Here is a 20,477-nt window from a genome sequence, read left to right on the forward strand (position 1 = left end):
CTTCTGGGCAGTCCTCCTATGTGAGAGCAATAAACAAAATTCCAGGAATTGTTGGGCAGGGCAAACAGGCAGCAGAATGGTTCCAAATGGATCAGTTGTGCGAACATTACGCAACCGTAATGGGTATCCTTTCTGTCCAGTCATTTCTTGGCGCGGGCCTCCGAAGTCTAGAAACAATTATCGTACCTGCCTCCCCTCAAGATCAAGACTGCTTTCCCTGCCCCGCCATGGATATGGCTCACTTGACGAAACAGCTGACCCATGTAATATCGAAGGGTAGAACTGAAGGGGCCCCATGGGGCTCCCCATAGCCCTTTTCAAACAGGATACTCCGTTCTGAGCAGGAAGGCTTTCCCTACTTTTTGACTACAGCCTGAGGAGCTCGACAATCCATGAGTCATGGCGCGGTGCTATAATTAATTCCATTCACAAAGGGGGCTTCCGATCAGACTCGAGCAACTGCAGATTAACTGTGCTTCTTGATAAAGATGACTTTATCAACACTTTCAAAACAATTTCTGGGGCCAAGCCTTTCGCCACTACTGAAAGTTATGAGGGCCAAAGTCTCCCCCTCACTTTCCAACGGCAGTGAAATATTACTTGGCAAAAATAGCAGCTCGCTAAACAAATTTATTACAAGAATATACAAAAGTTTCTTTCACCAGCCAAGGTCTTCATCCGGATCCCAGATTTGTCTGGAATCGAGCCCACTCGACCATCTTAACAACATGCCACGAACGGCACTCAGCTAGGTGTGTTTGACTAGAAGCATTGTTATGGGCCGAAATCAGCACCAGTGGCCCAAGCCTAAAGCATCATCAGATCCTTGAGGACTGTCATCACCTTTTGGAGGTGAGCGAACTTTGACCTACCAACCCAAGACAACACACCCTTTAGTTGGGTATCAAAAATGTGAATTAGACAATGGGGTACTCTTCCTATAGACAAAAAGAGGCCTAGGTTGCGGGACGGGACGTCAAGGGCACTACGCAGCATTGTCCCTTGTTGCCCTCAAACACCCCTAGGGATGTCATGCTTCATCATTGGGCGGGTGCTCCTCATTGAGCAGTCGCTGCAACACCCTAAGGATCACTTAATAGGAGATCTTTTAGCTGTTACAGCTGTCTGATGGATATAAGGGTGTCCGATGGGTGGGGTGACAGTGATATGTGTGAATAAAGTGAATTAAAAAGTATTTGAGGGATGTTAAATTAACCTTTAAAATGGAGATTCCCTTAACAGAGTTAGAAGCCAAAAAATTGGTTAAAGCTACTACTGGGGTATAATGTACCTAAGTAGCTCATGATGTGTAGGTGAAACAAGGTAGGGTCAACAGGTTTTAGACCCCGGTGGTCAAATGATCTGTGGCACTTCATCAGGACCAAAAGTGAAAATGGGCCTACCCCACACCTGTAATGTAATGGAAGTGGATCCCTCTAAAAGGGAGTTACCTACTATTTTAAATTAAAATGATTAGCCAACCTAAAGATGAGAAAAAAGGAAAAACAAACAATACCGAAGTAAAGTTTGATGTATCACTGTTATAGGACATTCTTATAAAGCCAGTGTGTCCCTCATAGTGGACCTTTGCATCAAACTGCTATACAATTGTACTATGTATATTCCAGGTGAGAGATCCATTCATCAAATTGAAGTATGCCATGCATCAGATCTTCATGTATGGTGTTGTCATGCAGAACATCGTGACACCATCATAAACCAGGATCACTCAGTATTAAAATATGTCCTATATCTAATCACCTTAAGCATCTAGGACTGTATGTGGTGTTGCAGCTTCAAAACTGGCCTACATTCAAAAAGGCCATCAAACATTCACTATGTTATGTGACACATAACAAATAACATAACACATAACATACGGCCCCAAGCTGCACAAAACTGTTGTGGCTTTAAATGGTCAACTGAGATTGTTAGATCCAAGAAATTTACTTAAACCAATAGTAACATGGTGCTATATAGTGGGAGATAACACTCCTTGATATATTTCATGCATGCTTGATTCTAGCATGTGTATGTCTCGCTTTTGTGCATGTTTATGCTTCTTTTGAGTACAAATATTTTATTGAAAATATTTCTGCAACACTAATTATTAACCATTGCCACATATGTACAGCGGAATACACTGAATTATAGATATTGAAACATTATTGAGATGATGTATTGACAAAACCAATCGGTTTGTTTTAAATATGTTGCAGTGCAGTGCAGAACCCCTGTTTCAGCCATTAGCCCTTCCTTTTCTATTCTAGTGTTCTGACCTTTTCCGTTATGAGCAGATCGCATGCAACTAAGATTCCCTGGGTGAGAAATGTAAAGAACCCACTGTTAAAATTAGGGATCGCCAAATATTGGCCCAGTATCACACCATACGGAGAGGTTTTGCTAATGAAATTGCAATCATCTTCCTTCAGCTTCCCAATAAATCAACAATGAAATGTGATTATAAATGTGAGGAGTACCTGGATTACATGTATCCATCTTTAGCCAGAACCATTTATGTAAAGCTCAGACTGGGAATTCTCCCAGTAGCATGAGTACAACCCCTGAGCAAGAATATAAGACATGTCCAGTTTGCATGCCAGACGATGAAACTGAGGGACATGTTATATTCTTCTACAATGCCTATAATAGACTAAAATCAAACTGGACGAAATCACTGTGGGGGATATTCTCAAGGAAGTGGCGGTGAGAGGAGTTAGCCTCCTTGGCTTAACGCCTCTCACTGCCGCTTCGGAAACGCGAGGCTGCACCCTATTCTCAAGGATGTTGTGCAGCCTGGCGTTTCCCCCTGCGATGGCGCTAAGTTTCATGACTTAGCGCCAACGCAGACATCCTTGCACCAGAGTGCAAGGGTGTCTGTGTGCAGGGGAGGGTTGTTTATGTACAGGAAGGTGCTCATAAAATACAATTTTGCAACTTTTTCTTGTGCTGCTTCGTGCAGCACACATCAAAGTTATAAAATGGCATTTTTTAAAAGGTTTGTTCATGTACAGGAAGGGACACCTTCCTGCACATGAACAAACCATTGCATTTTGCTTTTTCTATGTGTGCTGGACAAGGCAGCACACATACAAAAAGCAAAAACGAGGAGAAATAAAGCATTTCTCCTTGTTTCGCCAACTTAAGATCAGGATTTTCCTGGTCTTAAGTTCGGCGCTGCCACCTATTATCGCCGCCCTTGATAATAGGTGGCAGCGTTGATCACAATGGGTGTTGCTGTGGAACGCCCACCGCAGCACCCACTACATGCCCCTTTCAAGCTAAATTTAGCGTGAAAGTGGCCTGATTCTCAAGGCAGCGTTAAGCCACTTAACTTGGCTTAAAGCAACGCTAAGTGGGTTAACGCTGCCTTGAGACTAAGGCGCTGACCCTATCGCCAAGGGAACGTCAGAAAAAGTGACGTTCCTGTGGCGATAGGGGCTTGAGAATAAGCTGCTATGTCTTATATTAGGAATATGCCAATAGGAGGTTGCTCAAGGAATATGTAAGCTTGATACCAGCACTTGTGTTGTGTTTGCAGTGTCGAAGTTCTTTCAATCTATCTGGCTATTGAGAATTAAATTGTTGAAACTAGTTTCATGAATTTTACTGATAAAATTAGTCATATCTGGCATGCCCTTAATAGACTCAATTCATGGTTTACCTGATTTAGGGCCTTATGTAGGTAGCCCAACATTTACCACTTCATAAATACCGAATTTTACCAATTCGGTATTTATGAAGTGGTAAATGTTATGTAGATAATAATTCGGTAATTATTTTCGAATCGGTAAAATTCGGTATTTTAGAACCGGTATTTACCGATTCGGTAATAATGCATCCCTTGAAGCCAGTTACCATTACCGAATCGGTAAATACCGATTCGGTAATGGGGGGAGCACAATCAAGGGTGGCAGGGTGTCACAGTGACACCCTGTTGCACCCCTGATTCCTGCATGTGTGCACATGTGGCACACATACATGCCCTAAGGGCATGTATGTCTGCCACATTGCACACTTAAACGTGCACAAAAATGCTTTTTTTCACCTATTCGTCATTTACCACCAACTTTTAGTTGGTGGTAAATAACGAATCCCCACAACACCCACACACTCCCCCTACATATCATTACAGGATTCGGTAATTTTACTGATTCAGTAAATACCGAATCCTGTAATGTGCCCCCTACATTGCAAAAGCCTAAATACCGGTCGGTAACGGTATAATTACCGAAAATCAGCCGTTACCGACCGGTATTAGGCTACGTACATATGGCCCAATGTCTCTAATTTGTTTTGCATGTTTGTTAATATCTGATTTTATAAATTGTAACTGTAATTTTCTTTTAAAATGTATTTCTTGATGGATAATTGTATCCAATCTGTCAAAACATAAATGAACAAAACAAATGTGATCACTCTTTAAATAGCTTCCTGCACTTCTAAAATAGACTGCTCACATGCTAGAAAGATTTAAATTCAACATCTCTTATTCTAATAAAATGGTATTCGGAAGTGCCTCCCTTGGTCATTAGAGCTCTGCGTGAAGCTACAGTAGAACACTGGGGAGTCAAAGAACAGAATTCTACTCTGTTGAACTTGAAAGATTCACTCAGCATGCCAGAATTTTTTTCTGGCTTAGATGTGGAATATATTTGAGAATTTCGAGAAAGTCTGCTTAGCTATCTAGAGCACTAATCATAATTTTTATGTGAAAAAAGCCTCATTTTTTCTTTTACCGCAGTTCCCTCTGTAGAGTTCTACAGCTCTGATTGCACCCACATGGTCGTCAGGTGTGCTTTATATTTGTTGTGAATATAACATGTTCATTCTCTAGTTGTTCATTAGAACTCTGTAGTGGAGGTGCATTAGAACACTAGAGAACCAACTGACAGACTGCTGCTGCTGTTGAAAGTATGTGTTACTCAGCATGTAAGGCTTTTTACTGACATGGCTAAAAAATATATTTGTTAATGTATGTTTTAGCTTCTGGAGCACCTTCGATAATTTCAACAAGAAAATCATGAGAGCAAATAGTTTTTCTCAAACATGGTTCTTCAAATCCCAACTGTGAATCAGCATTTTTCACAGATTAAAACTACCTTAGGCACAAACTAAACTTCTGTAGATTAGTATACCACAAACAAATGATTTATATTATGACTAGAATTCGCTATCACTCTTTAGGGGATATTCTCAAGAACGGGCGATAATTATCGCCAACCTAGGTTAACGCAATTTTACATAACGCCGTCTATCGCGGGAAACTGACGCTGTGTTAACTGCGTATTCTCAACACGCTGGCAACAGGCGATAGTTCCCCAATAACGCGTCAAATGTTTGTGTTACATTTACCGGGACGCCGATAAAAAAGGAAACCCGAACGTGAAAAAAGTTGCGATGGGCCCAACAGCGATAAAAATATCAGCGATAATCAGTTCCAGGCTTACTATTCCCACGTCAGGTGGGAAAAATCACCATAAAAGCTGCAAAAAAGCAAAAAAACAAAAACAAAACCTAAACAACTGAGAAACACCATGGAGGAAGCTGGAGCAACTACAGAGGCCAACCGGAACCCCACAAGCCCCCCGGAGGACCAGCCAGGGACCTCGGGGAAGGAGAAGGGCAAGGAGAAGAAGAAGAGGAACCTGCGATTCAAGATCCTGATTATGGAGGTGATAGAACACCACCAACAACTGTTCATCACCTCCACCGTGTCATTGGCAACTAAAAATGTAATATGGCAGTCCATCTTGGCCAAGGTGAATGCAGTCGAAGTGAAAAGAAGGGGAGTGGACAACTGCAAGAAGCGGAAAGCCGCAATGCAGACTGGAGGTGGGAGTCCAGCGCCACAGCACAAGCTGGATGAGATGGAGGAAATGGTGTCCACAGTCATCAGTGGGGAGACGGTGGCAGGAGTTGGGGGACCGGACACTGCTCAACATGACCTGACCGAACAGCAACAGGGTGAGTAACGACCAGGGACTTGGGGGACGGGGGAAGATGGGCACAATGGCACACATGCACAATTAAGTATAGCACAGTGCACACCCACAATGACTCTGGATAATGTCCCTGATCTCATTGGCATACTGCAGCACACATAGAAACAGCAAGTAGGCCCCCATCGACAATGTGCCCAGAGGGGGCCCTCCCTACACATCACTAATCTCACAACAAACCATGCACATGTGCTGAACACAGCAAATCGGCGTGTCCGTGAGCCACACTGAAAATGCAAGTGACACTGCATGACGATTAGCATGGCTGCAGTCCAATTATCATGACATTACAAGAAAAGGATCCCACAGCCGACTATTGTTGAGCACATCAATATTTTAGTCCCATAAGTCAGAAAAAGTCCTGTGCCAGACGTCTCCAAGACCTGCTGTGGAAAGGTCTTACTGGATAATCCAGGGATAGACTCTTGAAGAAAAGTGGAGGCGGCACCAGGGATGAAGTTACATATCCAAAAAAGCCATCTTATTTCATGAAAATTCCTTTATTCCTTATTCATCTTCATACAACAATAGATGTACACAGGACTACAGCCAACGCGTTTCGTTCCAGAGGATGGAACTTCATCAGGGCTATCAGTATCAAATTCTTCTGGGTACAGCTCTTTATAGCCACTATGACCCGATCTCTCGGGGATGCTAGCCTCACATTCATAAAAGCATTTATTCAATGACCGAACTTTTCGAAGCTCTTTCTACGAGGTCACTGGATCATGACTTTTACTTTTCATGTGCCTTTGAACATCACCATCAATGCCATCACAACGCATGTGTGTCTTTTTAGGTTCAAATTCCTCAGGGTACAACTCTCTATAGCCACTGTGATGCCACCTTATCATGGGCATTTGTATGGCGTATACCATTCCGCAGGAGAACCTTGCCAAGAGGAATACGGGACATTCTCCAGCCTTTCTTTTCTGTGGAACTCCGGTCTGTGAATCCGCATTACCTTACATCACCGTCCAGCTGGTTCCAAATTGCATAGGCTATGCAATAGGCCCCCTAAGGTAGGCCCAAGGTACCCCTGTGGGCAGGGTGCATTGTATGTGAAAAGTAGGACATTCCCTGGTGTGTGTGGCATGTCCTGATAGTGAATTACAGCCTACTTCGTTTATCACAGAATGGGCAGTTTGACTATAACATCCTATAATCCTAACTGACCCAGGGAACATGGTAGAAATTCGAGTTTAGTATGCCTGAACTCAGAATGATAAAATACATCTTTTTGTGAAGTTGGTTTTAACACTCTGTGTTTGAAAATAGCACTTTTAGAAAGTAGGTATTTTCTTACCTAACCATCCAGCCTGCCTCTGCTAGCTTGTGTATTGTCTGTCTGGTTTGTGAGTGACAGGGGCTGGGGGAGACTCCAGGAGACAGGGTGAGTCAGCACAGGGCTAAATAGACCTATCTGCATGTAGATGGGTGGGAGGAGTAGCACCTGGTTCTGAATAGGGCTGTGCCTGCCTTCCACAATGCTGGCTCCACCTCCTGTGGTGCGTCTGAGGGCCCTGGCCCACACTGACAAAGGAAGATGGTGCACACTGGCAGAATGCACCCAGAACTGGTTGTGAACTAGGTACAGGACCCTCTGCCTGCAGAGGACAAAGGATTTGTTAGTATAAATATTGGCGCCCAGACCCCAATATTTCAGAACTCTTTTGGATCAAGAAGACTGCCAAGAAGAAGAGCTGGAGAAGCTGTGAGGAGGAACAACCACTTTGCGGTGTGCTTTGCTGTGTTGGCCTGCAGTGGCTGCTTCTGTCTTGGGCAGTAAAAGGACGGACTGGACTGAATTTTCTACAATCTGCTTTTGTGAGTTTCTACAACGGCTTGAGGTAGAGCTTGCCCCCTGTTCAAGAAGTCTCAGGAACAGCAAAGACTTCAAGTTTGATGCCGTCTACGACGCCAAGCTTGCGTGCCTCGGGCTTAAAGATTGCACCAGCACGTGGTGACCCTCTTGGAGACACGCCGGTGGCGGCAGGTGAGCAGTGAGGCCTGGGTGTGCAGGGGTGAGAATCACCGCTGGGCGCTGGATGGGTCTGGGGACCAGCAGGCTGGGGTGCAGCAGGCACACAGGAGCGCGCAGGCACCACCGATCATGGCGGCTGCCTCGTGGCTGGGTGAGGGGCGCCACCCTGGCAGACACGCCCCTGCGGGCGATGACGAGATGTGCGCCGGGTGGCGTGTGACGTAGCCACCTTGTTGCTGGTGTTAATTTGGCCGTTGGAGGTGGTCGGCCATGTGTGTAGGCCTAAGGTCAGGATGTGGCAGACACAGAGACACACGCAGTAGTTACTTTGGTGGCCATCCCGGTAGTGAACCATGCCCAGAGCCCCGCGCGATTTATACACACTCATACGCAGGACTGACGTACGCCGGCCCAGCCCACTACACTTACGCTTACAGGGGGGGACATAGCTACATGTCCTCGGTCTTCCCCACTGCCTGAGGTAACATGGTTGCGTCCACTGTCCACAACACTACAAACACCAGCAGTGTATGTCTACATGGACATGTCTATGCTCTGCATACTCAGGACTGTCCAGCACATCACCACCACACTTGACATTGCGTACATTCTTATTCATGGGTCACTTGCCTCCTTCGCACATTCTTGGTTCCCACCTCTCCCCACATTCTGCAATTGTGTGGCAGAGGGGCTATGCCTTTGTGGATGGTTTGTCTACATGTCTGGCCCCTGTTACCACAGTTACTTGTGTTTTGTGTCTGGTAGGTGAGCATGTTGGTTGGCATGTTGTATGTGATGTTGTTACGTGTGCATTCCCACAGTTGTGAGTTATATGATTGTGGAGTTGAGGTGTGTGGTGTGTTCCGTTGGTACTTACCAACGAGCAGTGCATTTCCATAGGTGCCATCCTGAAAGCGCTGGTTGGTGATGGACTGTCGGAAGATGTAGGAATCATGCACCCTGCCTGGGAAGTTGGCAACAACATTGGTGAACAGTCCCCGGTGGTCCACTATTGCCTGCACATTGATGGAATGTATGTGCTTTCTGTTGCGGTAATTGTGTGCAGTGTCAGCAGGGGGCACAAGTAGGACATATGTGCAGTCAATTGCCCCCAACACGTGTGGGAAGCCAGCTATGGCGTAGAAGCCTTGCTTGGTCTCCATCTGTTCCTGCTCAGTGTGGGGGAAGTGAAGGTGCTGGTGTATGAAGCTGATGATGACATTCAAGACAGGTGTGAGGAATTTTGATAGAGCTAGCTTTGAGACTCCTCCGACATTGGCAGTTGTTGGTTGGAAGGTACCAGAGGCCAACAATTGCAGAACAGCCAGCAGCTTTGTCTACGGAGGGATGTTGGTTGTCCGCTGTGTTGGTACCGTCAGGCTGTGGGCAATGTGGGTCAGGATGCGGAGGATGGTTGTCCTTTTGAGACTGCAGTGGGCAATGACATCCTCTGGCGTTAAGTCTCTGAGGCTGGTGCATTTTCAGATGGTCCACTGTCTTGTTCTGTGCTGCCTCGGTGGTAGTCCGTGGGGGGGGGGGGGTGGTCCTGGGGGTGGGGGTGGTCCTGGGGGAGGTGGCGGTGGGTGTTGTGGCCCCCTTGGTTCTGCAAGCTGCATGATTAGTCGATCCATGGTATCTGTTGGTCTTCAGATGTGGCTCTGGGCTGGGCTCCCTTTATGCTGCAGGTTTTCGTCTTACAATGACCAGAAAAAAGCAGGCCTTAATTCCCTGCTGGTAACTTGCCTTATCGCCTGTTTTTGGACCTCATCGATGATCTGGCTGGTCATTGAGAATATCATGAAGTGGTGTTATCATGAGTTTTTGCACGGGAACGCCTACTCTGCATATGATTAGCGTTAGTTGTAGCTGTCAGCCTTGGCGATGATTTTAGTGCCAGCTATCGCAGGTAAACTGAAGATGTCGGCTGTTAGCGCAGGCTTGTGAATAGGGCGATAAATGTATTGCCACTTTCGTGACGGAAAAGTGCAGATAAATCGGCGATGAGTCCTTGAGAATATGCCCTTGTATGTATACACCTTTTTATGCGCTATGGTGCAGCCTTTCACGAAAATAAAATCAAAAGGTATACTTTTTGCAACATTCTACCTAAATAAACCATCTAACGCGCAATTTTGTAACTTTCCCCCCACATTGTAAAGGTCCGATTAACAATAGCAATATTGTTCAAGGGAGCGGTTATATTCACGGAGTTTTTGACCAAGACCTCTGATTGTACCTCAGTCTATAACTACCGGGAAGTGCCCTCCTTAGATTATATTGCATAAATATTGTAAACAAATATTATTGGACAAAACTGAGATCAGAGAATAAACTTCAATCAGCAATCACACCAGCTTTGAGTATTATTACATGGAATGGGCTAGGTCATGCTGATGTTTTAATCCGCACAAAAATCACTCGTTTTGCGCTGAGTTATGAGGTGCACAATGTTTGCTTGTGTTAATTAGTGCTGGCTACTTTGTACACATAAGTCTGTACAAAAGTACGTTTTATACAAGCCATACTTTAGTTACGTGTTCAATTTTTAAAAAGCATTATTTAGCATGAACTATTTTATTTGCAATGTGTACTTCATCTTCTTCTACGAAATAATGACCAAAGAATGCTAGGTCAGATTGAAGATTTGTGTTAAATATTTCTTCTCATTTTCTGATTTAAAGCACCACTGAAGACGCTTAACGACTAAATGGAGGAAATGTAAACTTGTAAATACTCTGAACTGCAGAACAAATTACAGAATTCATGTTCAAACTATTTTTCTGGCAAAGCCTGATATTGCATAAAGTGCTAATTGCAACCAATAAATAAATATTGTCCTAAAAATAATAATTATTGCTTAAAACCTTTCCAAATCCTTATTTACAGATTCATCGATAATTTAGCTATGCAGAATTATATAGCATATTGCACATTCAGTACTATAAGGGGTATGAAACACAGATATCATTCTAAAATTGGCTCATTACATTAACTAAGAATACTCTGATAACATTGAGATTGGTATGAATACATTTTATCACCAAACGTCGTTATTAATAACGAAATAAGTCCCAAAGAGTGCTTAGCAGGTTTCATGACGTCCGTGCTTAATTATACAGAAGTTACAATCAGTTAGTCAGCTAGACTTCGAGCTACCAAAATGTCAACACTGAGTCATATGGTCTCTTCCTTAGTCCAGAGTCATAAAGTGCGAAGCGTCATCACAACATCTGACTCCATGCATATAAGAATGCTACTTTACTGCATTATTGTCCTTCCAAATTGAAAGGGCCGGACAAACCCAGAGACGTCGCCCAAGTTATCCAGTCTTTCACCAGCCCATATTGTCTACTTTCGCTTCCTAGTCTATCTTAAAAATTGCATCATCGTTTAATGTTATTTTCATACAGAAACTAAGGGACATTCACCACTGTTAAATCAATTATATCTGCTATATCAGTTATGCTGATAGGTTGGAGGCATGCCTAGATCTAGATAGTGATGTTAAATAGTAGCTAGTAAATGTGAGTTTACTGAATTTTAACCTGCAAATACTGAAGTTTTTTTTATAAAAACTGCCACAATTATGATTTGCAGCCTGATCTTGTTTCCAATGTAAAGGGCAATATAATTGCTTCGTGCATAACTAAATTAGCGAAATGTCCATTTAACAGAGGAGAAATGTCAGCCTCTCTGGTTAAATAAAAGGCTTCTTTAGATCCAATTATCCCTGAAAACGTTTGCCTATTTACCTACACTGTTTGCCTATTTACCTACACTTGTTGCTGAAATTCGTTTTTGCTGGGACTCTGAGCACAAACACTTTAGCACTGGTTAGCAGAGGTAAAGTGCACAATCCCCTAAATATGGTTACATTGGTTTACAATTGATTGGCATGTTTAATTTACTTATAAGACCCTGGTAGAGTGGTATACCATGCACTCAGGGCCTGTAGATTATATGCTACTAGTTGCCCTGCAGCGCCTATTGTGTTACCCACATAAGTAGCCCCTTAAATCATTTCTCAGGGCTGCCATTGCAGCCAAAACATAGTTTTAAACTACCAGCCAAGCCTCAAACTCCCCTTTTGTTGCATATAAGTCACCCCTATGATAGGCCCTCGGCAGTCCATAGGTCAGGGTGCATTGTAATTAAAATGTTGACAGTGTAAAACGCCTAAATTAGTTTTTCACTACTGCGAGGCCTACCTGTCCCATAGGATAACATTGGGTTGATTTATTACATTTAATTACTGCTAACGTTTGATTGGGACCAGGTAAGCATTTCATATTTGGAATCTGTGAAAATTGTAATGAAACATCCTCTTTAATGGCAAGTCAGATTTTTTATTACAATTTTGAAAATGCCAATTTCAGAAAGCTGGGATTGTCCTGTACTTGGCCGTTTGGTGCCTGCAGTCTGCACTGGGTCACATGACTGGGTGTAACTGACAGACTTTGTGAATTCCTCCCAGACAGTCACAAAATAGAGGGATAAGATGTGCCTGGATGGACAATCTGCTAGCAGGTTGAAGAGCGGGGCAGAACTAGGCACAGTCTCACTTGCAATTAAATAGGCTGTGCTCTGCCTTTACACAAAGGGCTTGTCACCTCCATATTGTCCCTGCAGCCAGCCTAGAGCCAGGGGAGTTAGGAAATTCCATGCTTTTGAAATAGAAACCTCTAGAAAGTATGTACAAATTCAAAGGCGGCACCAAATAGAAAGTAGGGCCCTCAGATCCACTCTTCAGTTCACTCCTTGACATGCGGATGGACCTTGAGGACTGCCTTCTGCTGTCACCTGCTGTGTACTCTGCAAGACTGCTTTGCTGTACCTGGAAGAACTGCTTTTCTACCTGAATGAATTTGGCGATATAGGTGTCACAAATACATGCAAAACTGGCAGGATGAGAACCAATAGCAGTACTATTTCCAAAGAAATTAAGTGAAAAACTATACAAGGCAGGACATTCTTGCTCTTACCCAAGCAGAAATGCACCAGACAGGAAAAACTATGGCAAAGGTCATTACAGGGGGCCCCCAGTGTAGTCGGCATGGCCTCAGGAATAACAGAACCATTAGCGACTACATGCCAACCCAAACAAGACTTAGCAACTGCCACACTGTAGGGCAAAATCACTGCCATCCTGGAAGTTGTGCTTATTAACATGCAGCCATTTTGGCAAGTCAACCTTTTATGCCCAACCCGGTCATTTATTCACACTGGCCTCCTATGTGATAATCAGTGTTAGATGCATACCTACATCAACAGATTTCTTACAGGTCAAAGATCGACTCAGGGTTACAGCTCAGAGGCAGCTGGGGGAAGATAGCAATCCCTGGCAGCAGTAGTACTAATGGTGCTACATTCAGCAAGCGACCTAAGCCACTGGCTTTGCTTAAAATAAGCTCAGAACCTGCTCCTCAGGAATGCCAGTCCCAGTAGAAGCCCAAAGAAGTATCTGAACATGGGGGACCGCAGGCGAGACCATGGAGACACTCTGTCATGATGATGTCCTGGGCAGAGTCAAGATAGCAACAGTTGGCAAAGGCATCAGTAACTGCAGTAAAAAGTATGTAAGATGGTACGTGTGCCACAGTGGCCCAAGATAACGGCACCAACCATGTCAAGTCTGCCATTCTTCCACTCATTAATTTATAAAACACTAATGCATTCCATACGAATCTGCGTAACCAACATAAATCTGGATCGGTCTTCTACAATGAACCTCCTTATGCTGACTTCACCCGTTCTTTACATGATTTTCACCCCCTGAGGTTAGAGCTAGAACACACTTGCCTACCAAGTTGTACCAAGAATGTTACATGCCCAACTGCATCAGCCTATGTAGCACAATTAGGCCTTACCCTAACACTAGATGGCCCTTTTTCAATGACCTGTTGCAGGCAGGCCAGGCACCTCACTTAGAATAATGAAGGACCTAGCAAAAAGGTGGCCTTGGTAGTTACCCCGTTATACCAAACAAGGGAGAAATATGGCATGGAAAATAGGGGCAACTTTCTTAAATTAGCCAAAAGACTGCCAGGATTGCTTTAGATAACAGCCAATGATTTAGTTAGCATAAACTTTGTGCCACCTTCAGCCACCAAGCGAAGGGAGCAGACTGTTACTTGATGGTGAAGAAATGATGTAGTGGATTATAGTCTTAAGCACGCTAATGACCAGGCATTCTAGGGGGTGCTTAACAGTTGGGAGCGATTTATAGAACTGTATCCTCCAATGTTCAAAAAGGACCAAAGCCTGAACTCCAAAACGTGGCCAGGCCACTTTCTACTCTCAAAAATAACCTGTAGTTCTTTCTTTCCCTTCCCCCAAAATATTTAATAAAAGCAACTGAGATGAAATGTGGCAGCAAACAAAGAACTTGGGGTGGATCCACAATCACTTGTAAACCATTCTCCTATAGACACCCCGCAATAATGCTTAATCACTCCTTTCCACATCATCATCCCAGGTGGGATGCTATGGAAATTGCTGGGTGGCCGAGCAGTCATTTATAGAAAAATTGGCAACTTCCCCCTCTAGTGTCCAAACCGTTCCAGCTGGTGAGCTGGAACATTGCTGGGCTGGGCAAAGAGATAGAAAATAAGGACTGGGTAGGCTTCATGACATTGCAAGACACCTGCTGCCTGCAGGGAACATGGTAATTCAAATATTTTGACCTTACATACACATTCAAAAAAAGTAACAAATGAAATGCAAAAACATTTTACAATATTGCCAACTTAATTATATCTAAAAACTAAACAATAAACAAAAATACATTTTACTAAATATGTCCCCAAAAATTACGTAAAGTTATATATATAAAATTAAATACAAAAGTGCATAGTAATAATACATATTAGACAATTTTAACAAAACTATTAAACTCTAGGAATAATAGACAAACCATTCCCACTCCAATACATTCCACAGTAGGGAAATTGTTGGAATCAAAATGGGTACAATTTACTATTCCCACTCCAGTCTGTGAAACAATAGGGGAAAGCACTTGACTCAGGAGGGACACAATTTACAATTTCCACTCCAATCTGTGCAACAGTAGGGGAAGAATTGGACTCAGTGGCAGTACCATTTACTATTGCCATCCCAGTCTGTGCAACAGTAGGGAAAGCATTGGACTCAGAAGGGGTACACTTTACGAGTCATACTACATCTGTGCACCTGTAGGGAAAGTGTTGGACTTAATAGGGATACAATGTACTATTCCCACTCAGTCTGTGCAATAGTAGGGAAAGCGCTGGACTCGGGAGGGGTACAATTTACTATTCCCATTCCAGTCTGTGCAGCAATAGGGAAAGCATTAGACTCAGGAGGGGTACAATTTACTATTCCCACTGCAGTCTATGCAACAGTAGGGAAAGCGCTGGATTCAGGAAGGGTAAAATCTACTATTCCCACTCCAGTTTGCTTTTTTTTCTATTCTTTTTCTATTCTGGGCTTCGATGCTCATCTCCTATCAAAGGAGAGCACGGGTGAAGGCTGAAGATTGAACGGTGTTTCAGAGGTGATTCTTGAAAAGCAGGAGTCTGGCCCCAAGAATTTCTACACCTTTAGAAGCAGTCTTCTGCGTCTTGGTGCTGCACCAATTCCTGAAGCAGAGATGGTGGTGAAGTTGCCTAAGTGTCTGCTGGGAACTTATCAAATTCAAGCTTCAATATTAAGACCTTCGAGCAGCCTTCTGTAGCTAACCTGGTGTTGTTCTGTTGTCCACTCTGCTGTGAAGCCTGTTGTTGCATCTGACTTTGCCTGCACTGTGAAAGGTGACTATCTTCCCACAGGAAGACTCTTGGAAGAAATCTTTGGTGACCAGACCACTCCAGTCTGTTCAATAGTAGAGAGAGAGTAGTTCAATTCACGTATTTTCCTTTGAAGACACAACTGGCCACCTTCACCATTCAAGGAAATATCTCCTCAGTTGATGCCCCAAACTTAAAGTGATTCCCTTGATGTGTTTGAAGGTAATCTTCTCAGATCTATCACTACCCTCAAGTCGCAAGTAAACTTCTGGTCTACCTTACCACTATCAGTGACGGGAAGACTGGCTCTAGCAAAAATGGTTAAGTTACCCCGTATGCTTTACCACTTCATTAATATTCCAGTTCTTATGCCTGCTAAGATCTTTCAACTATTGAACACTCTCCTAATTGATATAATGTAAGCTAAGGGCTACTGAAGGGTGGCCCTCCCTAAGCTCCAACTCCCCCCTGATAAAGGTGGAATGTGCATTCCCGGTTTCAAATCTTACTGTATTGTAGGACAATTACAATGGCTCTCCTCCTTTTTTTGCTATCCCCTGAGGGGGTGACAATGGATCCTCAGAAAATTGTAGCTATCAAATTCTGCCTTTCTCCTCATTCAGTAAAAGGAATACAAAGCTTCTTAGGATTCGCCTGTTTTTACAGGAGGTTTATAGATAGATTTGCCTCATTGGCATCTCCCATTACGAAACTGCTGTAAAAAGGGGTACCCCTTTGCCAGACTTCTGCTGCAGAAGAAGCCTTTACCAATCTCAAAACTGCCTTTGTGTCTGCCCCTGAAACATCTTGATTCCTCCCAACCATTTACTGTTGAAGCTGATGCATCACAAGTAGCAAGTTAACTCCAGCGGAGAAAAACTATTCTGTAGGAAAAAGAGGACTCTTAGCTATAAAATGAGCTTTTGAAGAGTGGAACTAATAGTATCTCTTGAGTGCTCTACATATGTTTACTGTTCTCGCTGATCACAGGATCTTGCAATTCTTGAAATCTGCCAGGGCCTTGTCAATGAGACAACTACGCTGGACACTCTGCTTTAGCAATTTCGATTATGTAATACAATTCCAGAGTGGCAAGAAATATGGGAAGGCAGATGCTCTTTCACGATATGGCCATGATGAACTTGAGATCTTCGTTACTCATGATCAGCCCCTTATCATAGCCCCAAAACAAATTCTGGGGGCCCTATGTTCAGAGAAGTTTTTTCTGAAGGACATACAACAAGCCCAAGACAACAAAGAGGTGGAGGAGTTAGAACACAAACACATGGGTGTAAGGCTGCAGGGTTTGTTGTATATCCAAGGAGGTTTGGTGATTCCTACCAAGCTCTTTCAACAGCAGGTTCGCCAATAGTGTCATTCTCATAAACTATCCGGACAACCAGGGTATAAGATAACCATCAAGATACTTAGGAGGTCCTTTTGGTGACCTTCTATGGTTAAGGATAATCTTCTTTACATACAACAGTGCCATGTTAGTGCTCAATGTAAGCCTTCACACCAAGTCCCAGTGGGGTTGTTGACTCCCATGCAGACACCTCCTCAACCATGGCACTCCATTTCCATGGACTTCATTGTCGAACTATTACAAACCATTCAAGGTTTTACAGTAATTTTAGTTGTAGTAGATATTTTAATAAATATGTCACATTTCATTATTTTAAGGAATCCACCTACCTCGTATGTTCTTTCAACACATTGTGTGATTTCATGGCCTCCCATCTATCATTGTGTCTGACCGTGATCCCCAGTTTGTGCCAACTTCTGGAAGCAGTTAAGATCTTTGTTGCAAATGGGTATGAGACTCTCTTCTGCACATCACCCCCAGACAGATGGGCAAATGGGAAGGGAAAACCAATGTTTAGAGCAATACTTCAGGTGTCAGCTGCTTAATTCGTCAGCTGATTTGCATACATTTCTTTTGGCAGCTGAATTTGCGTACAATAATGGGGAACACTCGTCTACAGGTTCTTCTCCTTTCTTCTGTAACTATGGTTTTAATCCTCGTTTTCTGCTTTTATCACCTCTTGTTACAACATCTCCTCCTGCAGTTTTAGAATTTGTGAATCACCTTCACCATGCACATTAAACTGCCCAACAAAACCTCATCACAGCCAAGAGCAGGTACAAACATAGAGCTGATCTTCATCGCCGATCATCTCTTGATTACGCACTAGGGGACAAGGTATGGTTATTCACACAAAACATCACAGTAAAAGTAAGAAGAAAGTTCAAGCCTCATTTCATTGGTCCATATCTAATCTCAAAGGTGGTTGATCTTGTTGCCATGAAACTAGACTTACTCTTTGAAAATACACCAGTTTTTTCATGTCTGATTGCTGAAACTAGTGGAAGCCGGAACTGCTCTACCTGTCCAACCTCCCCCTATATTGGTCGACGATGAGCCTGAATATGAGGTCGAGTGCATTGTGGATTCTCGCAGAGTAAGCCGGAAATTTCAATTTCTCATCCATGTTCATGCCCCTCATCTGGTAAGGGTATTCCACAGATGTTATCCAGATAAACCCAAACCAGTCCTTCCGCATTCGGGTCACAGCAGTCCCTTCGGAGTAGCTGATGAGCTCTCAGCTCCTCCATAGAATCTCCAGGTATCGCAGCTGCTTTCGCTGCACAGTCTTGCTTTGCTTGCGAATTCCCCAAGAGGAACATACTTTTTGTAGAATATTCTAACTTTTCTTTAACAGTATCACATATTTAAGAAGCATTATTTAACTGATGCTGTGAACTTATTTTGATGTGTTCTTTTCCATGGTGAGTGGAGATTTCCTATTTGTGTGCTTGCACTTATTGAAGGCAGCTATAACAATATTTATAATTAAGTGTTTAATCCTACAGAACTATGAATAGGTCATAGCCCTACACACTTTAGTGTATTTTTCTTTTTTGTTTCATTTCCATCGAACTGGGAATTTTTTTTTTTTTTTTTTCTGGGATATGTTAGATGTTAAGATGGGGGCTAGTTTGGACAAGGTTAACATCACCGCTTATTTTCACATACATAATGCTTTAAGTACATTATATGTCTTTTCTAAAACTTAGCTTCTCTTTTTTGAGATATCTCAACTTATACTTCTACTTTGCTTTTCTAGATGGAAGAGGGGTTTTACACAGGTCAATATGCTTAGAGAAAGATAACAACAATTCACGATACAGTCCAGCCTGTCCATATATATTGTGGTATCCCATCTGTCCATCATAGCCCTCGCAATGAGAGGTCTTGTCTTATCCAGGCCGCAAGGGGCTCCAAGCAGTGGGTGAAGAGCAATGGTGAAAGGGGGCAACCCTGTCGCGTCCCCCTCTCCAGTACGAAAATCTTGGAGATCTTGTTGTTCACAACCACCTGGGCTAATGGCTCAGTATAGAGGAGGTGGACCCACCCTATGAAATTGGGGCCGAAGCCCAACCGTCTAAGGACCGCCATCATATAAGGCCATTTAAGCATATCGAATGCCATAGCGGCATCCATCGATACCACGACCGCATCCTCCTGAAGCATGTGGCAGCGACCCATCACCCCGTGGAGCCGTCTCAGATTGAGCACTGTGTTAAGGTGCGGCATGAAGCCCGATTGGTCTGGATGAGTCAATTTGGTTATTATTGGCTTAATCCTATTTGCAACGAGTTTCGCCAGTATTTTGGTCTCCGCATTTAATAACGATATTGGCCTGTATGAAGTGCACATGTCCCTAGGTTTTCCTAGGGATAGCCACCAGGGTGGCGACCCGTTGGTCCCTCGGTAGCCTCCCCAGAGTTCTACTATCTTCAAACATATTTTTAAGATGCAGGCCCAAGCAGTCAGGTTTGAGCTTATATAATTCAATAGGGAGGCCGTTGGGGCCCAGGGCTTTCCCCGGCCGCAGGTCATTAATAGCCTTTGCCAATTCGGCGGTGGTGAGTTCGCCATCCAAAATCTCTCTTTCATCCTCGGTAAGTATGGGCAATTTTATGTCAGCTAAGAGTGCGGAGGAATCCTCCTCCGATCGGTCCGTCCCTCTGCTGTATAATCGTTTGAAATGTGCTGCAAATTTGTTAATTATCTCCTGAGGTTCAGTAATGGGGGGGGCCCCCTCAGTCTGAAGCTCAGCCACCACCCTCTCCGTCCTCTGCTTTTTGTCCAGCCAGGCAATTAACTTGCCTGCTTTATCTCCTTGATCATAGAGTCGGCCTCCTCTATCTCTCGCTAGGTTTTTAGCAGCCTCAGTAGCTAGGTCCTTATACTCAGCCGCTTTAAGCTGCATTTGATTCTGAGCCTCTAGTTTCCCATTCACCTGTGCTTCCCCCTCTAGCGTGAGAAGATCGTGTTTGATGGCAGACATCTGTGCCTCCGTTTCTTTACGTTGGCCGGCAATTTGGGAGAGGGCTTCACCTCTCACTACGGTTTTAAATGCTTCGCAAAGGATAGCGGGGGAGTCCACTGTCCCAACATTATCACTGAAGTATTGCTCTATCGAACGGACGATCTCCCCCTTGATCGCGGGATTGCGTAAGTGCCAAGGGTTTATGGGTGCCACGCTTCCTACTCTTTGTTCCCCAGTGGTTAAGTGCGCCCACAGAGTAGAGTGGTCCGATATACCTTGCGCCAGGTGCTTGATCTCTTGAACCGTGGTGTCGTGCTGCAAAGGAGTAAGGAGATAGTCTATTCTGGAAAATGTATGGTGGGGATTGGAGAGCCACATGTGTCCGGACGCG

General features: G+C 43.8%; 1 protein-coding gene across 1 annotated transcript; it reads right to left on the minus strand.

Annotated features, from left to right (window-relative positions):
* Positions 1–6,502: 6,502 nt before the first annotated feature.
* LOC146821481 (uncharacterized protein NKAPD1-like) lies at positions 6,503–6,999 on the minus strand. The gene is made up of 2 exons (XM_085609860.1): positions 6,849–6,999; positions 6,503–6,712 (listed from the first exon to the last, which is right to left on the minus strand). The coding sequence occupies exons 1-2, from the start codon at positions 6,915–6,917 to the stop codon at positions 6,503–6,505; spliced, it is 279 nt and encodes a 92-aa protein (XP_085465986.1). The 5' UTR covers positions 6,918–6,999.
* Between the last annotated feature and the right edge of the window lie 13,478 nt (positions 7,000–20,477).

Source organism: Triturus cristatus, chromosome 6, assembly GCF_964204655.1.
Source record: "Triturus cristatus chromosome 6, aTriCri1.1, whole genome shotgun sequence".
In the NCBI taxonomy this organism is placed as follows: domain Eukaryota; kingdom Metazoa; phylum Chordata; class Amphibia; order Caudata; family Salamandridae; genus Triturus; species Triturus cristatus.